The 10,537-nt window shown below is 37.3% G+C and overlaps 1 protein-coding gene across 12 annotated transcripts in view; it reads left to right on the top strand.

Annotated features, from left to right (window-relative positions):
- Positions 1-9,129, top strand: part of CDC14B (cell division cycle 14B) — a 63,971-nt gene extending 54,842 nt beyond the window's left edge. For 4 of the 12 annotated variants that reach the window (XR_003092774.1, XM_025197646.1, XM_014517337.2 and 1 more), the window contains one exon: positions 4,482-9,129. Coding sequence is in view for 6 of the 12 variants with exons in the window: in XM_025197646.1 (XP_025053431.1) it covers positions 4,482-4,521 (40 nt within the window). In the remaining 6 variants the exon portion in view is untranslated. Of the gene's footprint in view, positions 1-4,174; positions 4,229-4,481 lie in introns of those variants that run through there. The other 8 variants (XR_003092777.1, XM_025197647.1, XM_025197644.1 and 5 more) reach the window with 5 other exon arrangements.
- Positions 9,130-10,537: the final 1,408 nt, after the last annotated feature.

Genomic DNA, 10,537 nt, shown 5'->3' on the forward strand with positions numbered 1-10,537 from the left:
GAATTTAAGAGTTTTAGCTCCTGAAGCAAAATGCCAGTAGGCACTGAAGAAACCCTTCAAGAAATTTCTTGTCTTGAATGAAATGAGGGAACCCACGGTCTTGAGGGAAAACAGTATACAGTATTATGTATGGAAAAGGGATTCCTTCTTTCTCTTAGTAAGAGAAATATAAAAACAAAAAGGAGTTAGATTGTGCCCTGCAACATGTTAGAAGGAACCTTAGAGATGGGACTGGCTTTAGATGCCCTGAAAATTATTTTTAAAAATGTAGGCAATATATGCACGTATGTAGCATTAGTATGAGATTTTCTGTAAGGAAATAAGCATTCGGAGTCTGAACATGAGAGTCAGCCTTACAAGATTCTTGAGGATTAAAAACTTGAGGGGTCTGAATAAAAGCAAAAATGCCTTTTTTGTTGAATAAGCATATGGGTGAAATGCTAATTTGCTTGACTGCTACTGCTCTAGTTCTTGGCTTCACGCATGTCTAAAGTCACTTCTGCAAACATAGACCAGACCTCACAGATTTTACTAGAAATTAACATATGCGTGCACACAGGTTCAGTGATCATTGGAGGACTTAACCCATCAAAATTTCCTTTCTGTGCTGTCTCACTTTCATGTTCAAGGACATCTGCACACTGCAAAAGTGGGATGTTAAATTTTTCCTTTTGTTGGGAGTGAAACTCTCAGGAGAGTTTACAGTTTAGCTTGAGTACACCTGAACTAAACAAGTTTCTATATGTATGGCTTTAATGGCATGTAGTAGTTCTCAAGCAATTTGATCGCTGGAAGTAACAAGTTTTCCTTGTGCTTGTTGTGGAATCACTCTAAAGGGCTTGTTATAAATGCTGAAGGAACACCATTTTCTGTTAGGAGGAGTGAGAGGAGGTGGATTATCTCTCTGACTAGCAGTCCTTGGCTAGGACAGAGGTGTCAAGGTCAGCAGGCCCCCCAGGCCAGATACAAACCTTGAAACCTGGAAGTGTTGACATAAGGGTTTTAATGCAGCTGTTGTCCACTTCCCCCATCTTCCCCCTGCTGACATGTTCCCCGACAGGACTCTGTAGCTGGGAATGCAGAGGTAGGCCCTGTCCCTGCTCTTTCTGGTCCCTCTAGGAGCCTCAATAGACTGGGTGAAATAGCTTCAAAAGTTGGATCCAGCCTGCAGACTGCATCTTTGACACCCCTGACCTGGGACATATGGATTGGTGACTATTTGCATAAATCCAAACTTTACCTGTTGTGTTCCACTGAGATAATTTATTTCTCTCCTCCTTCTGCTTGCCTTATTAAAGGGTAATGCAAGCTATCTATATCTATATAGCTATAGCTTGCATATATGTATATAGATAGATATATAGCTTGCATCACTCAGTGTGTGTGTCTATAATATATGCACAAATTTGTGTGTGTATGCATGTACACACATGCACAAACATACATAAAGAGTGTGTGTGTGTGCGCGCGCGCTCGCGTGCATGCATGCATGCATGCAGTATATTTGTGTATATATGCACAGTGAATGTTGAGGGATTGGGGACCTTAGTGAATATGAACGTATACGAAGTGTGTGTGGTGTGTTAAAAACATCCTTTATGTATGCTCATGGCATTTTCAGGAATAATTGCATAAGTGACCTTTTGATAAATATTGACCAATAGCTATAAGATAAAATGCAACCATTTTGTAAAACACTAAATCTGTTCTGTGTGTGTCTTCTAATGGTACTGACAAGAACAGTACATAGTTTGGTCCACCCTGAGTTTTCTAGTTCTGACTGTGCTATGTACTTCTTAAGCCTCTGTTGGTTTATTTTCCTTGGTTCTCTAGCTAGTTTTCTGCTAAGTTATCTCCTTTTCAGTCCACTTCCTTTTCTCTCACTTTTTATAAAGAAAAGGTCCTTCTCATGATTTATTGTGTGAAGCATTTTCCCATACTTGATGAAATTCTTCAGGCATGATGCCAAATTTGTGACCGACTTGAACTCCTACTGATGGATTCCTTGGCTCATAAATAGCATTGAATGCTGCAGAATATTTGTGACTCAGTGTTCTGATACTACTCAAACTTCTATCTAGGTCTTTAACTTCAGACCGTAATCAAATAGTGCTCCTCATGCTTTACTTGGAGACTATCTTGGTCTAGTATCTAACTGGCTGGCTGTCCAGTTACCATCCTTTTCAGTTCCTTCTGAGTAAATATGCTCTTCTGGAGAACAGTAGGGATTTTTATTTCCTTGTGACAGATGAGAAGAAAAGAAAAAGTAATTCTAATAATTTAGCATATGAAGATCAGATCCAGCCATTGAAAATGTTGCAGAACAAAATGATGGTCTCCACCAGTAGCACATTGTGGAATTCTTAAGTACTTTTTTCCATCTGAAGAGGTTGTTGAGCTGCAGCCAGTTTTAAATAGCATGTGACTAAATTCCTAGTCTTGTGGGCATTTTACAAAATGACCTTCCTTATCACATGGATGTGTTCTTATTTAACTATAGCCTTTGGCAAAATCCTGCATAGAGCCAGTTTTTGTTGCACACTGAGGTAATGATTGCTGGGCTCGATCTGGTGAAAGAAAGTGGATGACATAATGGAGCTTCTTTAGTCTCATTAGAAAAACAAAAGCAAAAATACTAGCTCTTCCATCTTTTTCTGCTTGAACTTGTATTCGGTTTTGTATTTGTTTTTTAATGGTTGTGCCCCAAACTGAATGCTTTTATTATGGTTCATGTCTGAAGATGGTGTAGAAAAGAATAAGCCTGATTTATCCGAACTGTGTAGTATTGCACTTAATCTAATCCAGCATTTCTAAAACTGCATTAGTTTTTCCAGGTAATTTTTTTTCACCATTATCTGCTATTGCTGAACCTGGATTCTCCCATTTTGTCTCTCTTGTTCTTTATTTTTCCCATAAACATTAATTTTGGGGGAATTTATTGGATCTCATTTTGTTCATAGACACTACAACTGATTTCATTCTTGATGTAGCTGAATCTCATTATGCTCAAATTTGTGATCCTTTTTAACATTATCATCCACAATTTGAGTAGCATATTTGCTCCCGTGACTTTCAAACTGTTAAGGAAACTATTTAATAATGGATCCTAAATGACTCACTTCCCAATAAAATATAGTAATTTATGACTACTATTTTTTCATCAGGTTTTCAGATTTACAGCCTCATCCCCTTTTCCATTCACAGTGTTCACTGCATTTCCTTTAGGAGCCAATCTATACCATGTGGCAAATTCCCAGCACATACCTGCCCAGTACCAGTTTTAACGCATCTCTTATCTATCGTATGGATGGATCAGCATGATGATTGGATTGGAAAGGATTCATAGCCTAAGGCATGATCTTGTCCTGTGACCCCAGTCTGAGTCATTTAACTTACAAACTCTTTGTTTCTCCCATCTAGGATGTGCCTGGTGTAGCTTGACCCAGAAATGGCCGGCCATCGTTAAGTTTTCACTGTTGAATTACTCATTTTAGCCATCCTAAAAAGTAAAGACAAATCCAAAAATCTTCTGTAACACTTGCCATATTTTTTATTCATTCGTCTGAAAGCACTTAAGTACAAAAGTGTCAGCATCTTCACTACAGAGATGGGAAAGAGAAGAGACAGAATTTAGTCTCTGAGCCAGAAAAAAGACCCCGGTTTCCTGACCTCCTAGTGTCCTTTCCAGTAAATGTTTGAATAACTCAAAGCAGCAGCCGAACTACAGCTAAATAACAAAACAAAAAAAATCCTCCCTGCAGAAGAATAGAAATTTGTTGTTGCACTCGTTAACAGCATTTGAGCTGTATGTGTTTAGTAAGCAGTTTGTTCTCCTTCCCTAGTCAGTAAAAGGGATAAAATGGTTTCCAGTGAGTTTTGAAGGGTTAAGGACTTCAGTGTAATTCCGGTGCTGGAATCATTGTAGAAAGGAAGAAATAGTCGCTAGAGAAAGATCTGTAACCATTATTTTGTAGGTGTCTCGGCATTTTTCTAACCAGAGCAGCATGTCATGAAAATAAACAGAAGCATGCTTTAATAACCCAGTATGCTTTCACCATTTCTGCTCCCTTGTTAAGTTGGAAACTGCTTGTGCACTGAGTTTGCCTATATGTAATCTAAATTTTAGCTTTAGAAAAATAATATTTCTTTACCATTCTCTCTACTTTTCCTACAGTCTCATACCTCAGAAGGAGAGAAGGAAAACGCAAATGCGCTTAATGAAATTATGGTACTTTGCATCCTCTGCTGCTTTTCTGTGCACAGTTGAACCTCTTTTCTACACCAAACCAGTGTGATTTCTTTATAATTGATACTGCATTGTCTCTGAATGTATCCAAGTCTTTTACAGTATTTTTCTTTGAAATGTGCTTTGCTTAATTTACATGGGCAGAAATGTTTGTTTGAAATATTTCTGTGCTTGCTTTGGTTTTTGGAGTGCACATTTTGATTTTGATTTTTTAAACATGTTTTTATCATTTCAGCAGTCATTCCATCCCAAGGACTAGGACAGTGTTGCGTTAAATTAAAAATAAGCAACTAGAGCTGAAGAGGACACGGAGGAGGAAAGAAGGGATATCGCTGTGGGACTTGATGCAGTTTAGGAAGAAGATGCTTTGGCTTTGTTTTGCAGTAAAGATTTAGCAGAAAGCTCCTTATTTGTGGAAGAAACGGACTGGTAGAAAGCTGAGCTATCTAATCAAGCTTTTTAATTCTAAACATTTACTCAAATGTTTTAAAAAGTATTTGTAAATTTAGACTCAGGTGTAAATATTTAAGTTCTCTATTATAAAGAGAGCCTGCTAGTCCATATGATGCATGTGTATAAATTGTGATGGCAATCACTTAGCTGCTGGCCACCATAAAAAGTGAAAACATGGTGAGGCTTTTAAATATTTAATTCACTGTTGTCGATCCAAGTCAGCCTCAGTCTCCAGTTAGAGACTAAGCTTGGAAAGGCAGTCTTTTATTCTCATAACAAGGTACTCTCATGTTGATTGGCTCTCCTTTCTTATTTTGTATGAATTTTTTTTATGAAGCTGCAATTGTAAGTACACAGACTAATTACTGTCCACCAAAGAGTGCTTTATTTCCAAGGATTTCTTTTTTAAAGAACCTAATTAAAAGCTAATGCTATTTAAGCAGTTAATAGCTTTTAAGTTGTTCAGAATGCAGTGGCTCTTTCAACCGGTAGTATTTGCTTGAATCAGGTATATTTCCTACCAGAGTTTAATATAAAGAAGTACCATCAGTGTTTAAACCCACACTGCGGCCTGAATTATTTTACTTACTAGTGCTGCATGTAACACTTAAGAATAACATACCTGAAAGATGAGAGAATTTTTCTTATGTCTTTGCGTATTCGACCACACTTTCTGGTCATTGTCACTAATTCCCTGGTTTAGTCATTTTCTTTCATGCAATAATGGTGGGGGCTGGAGAGAGAGAGAAAAAGACTTAAAATAGGAATATGTATTTATAAAACCACTGAAATGAGCAGTGGGACTCAGGGGCAGGTGTAATTAGAAATGTTAGTTTGAGGTGACAGTGTTTTTTTAAAATACCCACATATATTTTTTAAAAGAAATGCTAGATATCTAATTATCTATTTAGTGCCATGGTAATTTTTTTTTAAAGGGAATCTGTCTAGGGTTTGAAATACCATTTCTTTCTTTTACAATACTATTTTTTTCAAAACTAAAAGACATTTTTTAAATTTTCTCCACCACCTTTGTCCTGTTAGATTTGACAGCTGTTTTTTTCTGCTGTATCCTTGTCTGCCAACTTCACATTTGACACCCACACAACCCTCAGAATAGATCTGCCTGCTGCATAGTCAGGAGTAAAAGAACACACTTGTTTATTGTTTTTTTTTGGAAATGTGTTGCGGGGAGGTTTGAATTATTAGTCAGTGACAGACATTTGTTTTAATTGAATGAATACATATTGATTTTGAGAGAGACAGAACGTTCCTTTTGTATTGTAAACAGGTGAAATTCAATGCCTAGTTTTGAATGAATCTCCCTTTTTTAAATTTAAAATTAAAAAGATACCTAATGGCAATTTGAGGGTGTTACCTGCATTTCAACAAATAACTGTGTGGTGGCTTGAATAAAATTGGATGGTAAAGGCTACTGACTGTTAGCCCAGAATACGGTAATTTTTAGTTGCAAGAAATACCTCCCAAGTACTTGAACTTTAAATTTGTTCATTTGAATACAAAGCAAATAGAAGAGCAAACAAGTTGAAAATATAGAGAGTAAAATAATGAAGCTTGGGAAAAAAAAGGGTGGGGTGGAGAAAACCCTTTAACTCTCTTTAAATTATCTGGCCTGCCTCCTGTGCTTTGTACAGCACTGTCCTCAGAGAAGTGGCAGTATATCCTATTTTATATTATATTTCAAACTTAATTGGCAATGGGGGGCTGAGGCATACTTACTCTCTGGGGAAAAGAGCCTTACAAACTTTGTGAGGGATGACATAGGAAGAAAGAGAATAAGTCGACTAGGGTTTTAAACCAAAGGGGTCTACTAGCAAAAAGAGAAATGTTTGCTTTTATTTTAGGAATACTTAGTCATTGTCCCCCCACCCAGGAGATCATGGATATCTAAACTGTGCTTTAGTATGTAGGTGACTTGCAGAAAAAAATGCATATAATGCTCCTGAATTGAAAGAGTGATGTCTTTGAGTTATGCCCTGCAATTTTTAAACCAAAGCACTTGTTGCGGGCCTCCTTCCATGAGAGAAGGAAGAGCAGCTCCTCCCAAACCTCTCTATCTGACCTGCAGGTAAGCATCAATCAGCCAATAGCAGTTCAGTCAAAGGAGAGTCATAGAAAAGTAGGGCTGGGAGGGATCTCAGTAGATCATCCTGTCTAATCACCTGCTCAAGGCAGGTCATCCCTGTTGAAACTATCAAGTGCAAGTCCTTGTCTAACCTGTTCCTAAAACTATACAATTGACTACAACGTATATGGCCCAAAGACACCCCAACCTGTCAAAAGTCAAGCCAAGGAGCAATGGGAGTCAGTGTCCCACAGCTGCAAGGGCTGCTAAAATACACTCGAGAGACCAGAGGAAGAGGACCATGTCCCCTGCTAGAAGGCAAAAATTCCCACAGTTTGTACCAGTCTGACCATGGTGTAAAATTCCTTCCTGCTCCCAAATGTAATAGGTCAAACTATGAGCTGGAAGGGCAAGACCCTACACAGGAACCTTTGGGTTTAAGTCCCAGTTGGAGCATTTAGCACACTCAAGTCAAAATCCCAAGCCTTGGCTGTAGCCAACACCTAGTGTAAACACAGGAAACGCAGCTAAAACATGATTCTCTGCCATATGCAACTACAGCAACTTGAGTGTTGCTTGTCAGCTAACATACTAGCAAGACAGGCAGTAGCTGCAGCCACAAATGAGAACATGTACTGGAAAGTAAAGGCCTTGCTTTAGTGACCTCACAATTTAAATTTGAGTGACTTTAATAGGTGGATGAAGCAAATCAAAAATGTGAAAGGGTGGGAGAAGGCGATGGGACTAAATTAGAGTTTGTAGGATTTGGGCAGTGAACTGTAAAGTCTTTGGGTTGCCACCTACCTCGTGATTTCTTTGCTTTCTAGGTATTTTAATCTTTTATGTACATTTTTATGGTCATTTTCATAATGACTATAGCTTTTTCTGCTTTGGGGTTAGGGAGTGAAGTAGAAATAATGTCTCCTTTTTATAATTGTACTGGCAAATACTGGATACAGAATAAAAGATCAAGCAAATTACTTGGATTACATCAGAGCCCCAAGATGATGCTTTTTAACAGGTGTAGATTAGTTACATGTTAACAAAAACTAAGTTGTATATCTGTTTTACCTGCAAGTAGTCAAGCTCTTTTGTTCTAAAGAATCCCCCTAAATAAAATTTCAACAGATTTTAGAATTTCCTTTTTTTTTAAACAAATAAAATTGAACGCTTTCAACTTTTTTTTTTTTTTTTTTTTTTAAAACATCAAAAACGTAGTTGACTGAAAAACTGTCAGTCACAAATGTTTGTTGCATATTGTGAAAGTAAACGAAGTTTTGCATTTTTGTTAATATGTATGTTTTGGGCTTCCATCTTTTTCCATCTCTCTACATCTTACTGTTACGGAGAAATGTGTGAGTGCCGCTGGTGCTTTGCATATGCACACTCAAACCAGCCTTATATAATGACTATGTCATATCCCATTTATTTGTAGTATTTAGTTTGTACTTGGTTTGATATTTGGCCTTACATTTGCACCATACATACCAAAGTTGTCTTAGCATATGACTCTAAAAGATGGGGATGGGTAAAGGAGTCTTTCATTTCCAAAGGGCCATTGACTTGTGAAATAGTGTGCCAAATGTACATATAGAATGGATGCATTGGAGATTTTAAAAGAAGTGTGACTGCTAAGTAGGTTATTCCTCCTATCATGGAGTTGTACTGAATTAGTGTTCTCTTCTTGCTTTTCTTGTTGTCTGTGGGTTTTCGAGGGATTTTTATTCCCCAAGATTGGGAAATGCAGGAAGAATCATACTAAAAGCATATAGTAAATACTCTGAGTATTTACAGGGCAAGTCAATTTGCATTAGTGTCAGTGATGCATACTGAATTTGCTGTCAGATCTTGACCTGATGCCCTGACTAGAATAGGGAAGTGCTGCTGTTTTTAAAGTTAGATGAAAAATATAAAGCTCTGATTTGTATGAAGAGATGCACATTCTAAATGGAAGAACACTTGTCAAGAGTTACGTTCACCAGATTGTTGTACTTCAATTTTATATTAATAGTTTTTGAGACTTCTTTGTTCGTCTTGTGTGTAAACTCATGTACAGAATATCAGGTTTTGAAAGTTACTGACTGATCAATACTGCTCATCCTGATTTTTTTTTAATTGTATATTTCTATAATTGTATTTTTTAATGCCGACTGAATGACAGAATGGGAGTTTATTTTGCTGAAAGTATTTTTAAGATAAAGCTTCATAATGTCTTGTAAACTTAGATAGTTTGATATGCATTAGTCTCATTTGAAAACCTTGCATATTGTATCTTATTTTATACCAAATCTTGAATAGTGAAAATTGTAAACATAAGTTGTGTACAAATTAAAATGATTAACCAAGGCTTTTTTATTTTTTTCCCTCATTTTATTCTCAATCTTCAAAAATCAGGAAGTCTCATAAAGCCTAAGTGTGCATGTAATTCCTAACACTTTATCAGTGAAGATACTATTACTTTAAGTGAGAGCAGAGCACTGAGACTTAGATCAGGATTGTATTTCAACTCTGATACCAACTTTATTTAAGATAATCATTCAACTTTTTCCCCCACCTGCAGAATGGGTTTAGTGCCCATCTCTAAAAAGTGCAGCAGAATAGGTGGGTAAAAGATTGTCTGGCTATACTTGACATGTGTGGCAGAATTTAATTAATTTTTTGAAATAATTGACATTTTTTAAACTTTTGGAAATAATTTTGATCAAATTAAACAATTTGAACACTTTTTTCCTTCTTAAATATTCCACTAAAATGTTACATATAAAATCAACATCAGCTTAATTAGATCAGAATGTGACTGACCTTTAAAGTCAACCTTTGCCACTAACTTCCTCCCTCTTTGCGAAATGTCTGTGATTTTAAACCGTTAATTCCTAAGTATCTCTCTCGCCTGCTTTCTGATAAAAGTGTAATTATGCCTGTATTTATGAGAAAAAAACATTAACAACATCCTAGTGTCTGTGTCAACAAAGTGTACCTCTCTAACCTTCTAGCTCTTCATCCACTTCAAAACTGATTACATTTACTTGTCTTCTGTTCAGTTCATATGACCATTTTCCCAGCATGGTATATCAGAGTGTAGCTGAATCTTAAGGACAACATTATTTCAATGACAAGAACCATTTCTAACACTAAATCTTTGGGCATATGTATTTAACAGGTACAAAGAACATGGATCTTAAAGGAAAATGCAAGAAAATAGGTTGACTGGAATTCTAAGACTACTTAAAACAAGTATGATAGATTATGATTTATATGGGGTCACTTCCAGATCTGCCGATTTAGTTTAGGCTAGTTTTTAGGTTTTTTTCATGCTGCAGTGGTTCCACGTAGCTATCTGTAAAGGTGCCACTAAGCAAGGGTGCCAGAGACACAGCTCAAGACCCACATCTAGTCCATCCGGCTTACTGGAAATAGAGGGTATAGCCAGGGATGAGTGTGGCCTGCCATGGAATCTGGGACCCCTTGGCCCTGGGCTTTAGCAGCAGACACGTAAGCAGTGGCCTGGCCTGCAGTTGTTTGCCCCACTGCCATTGCAGTGGCCACAGCTGCTTCTAGTCACCGTTGCTGCTGCAGTGGCTGGGGAGGCTGCTCTATACAAGATCCAGCCCAGGGTGCCAGGTGCATTTGACACCCCTGCACTAAAAAAAAAGGAATGGCAAAGGTGGTCTTGTTTAGCTTTCAAGTTCACTTGCAAAAAAGGGGTTTGATAAGAAATGACTTTTTTTTATTCTAACAGGAGTCGTTTTATTTTC

The sequence above is a fragment of the Alligator sinensis genome, unplaced genomic scaffold (genome assembly GCF_000455745.1).
Source record: "Alligator sinensis unplaced genomic scaffold, ASM45574v1 scaffold240_1, whole genome shotgun sequence".
Lineage (NCBI taxonomy): Eukaryota > Metazoa > Chordata > Crocodylia > Alligatoridae > Alligator > Alligator sinensis.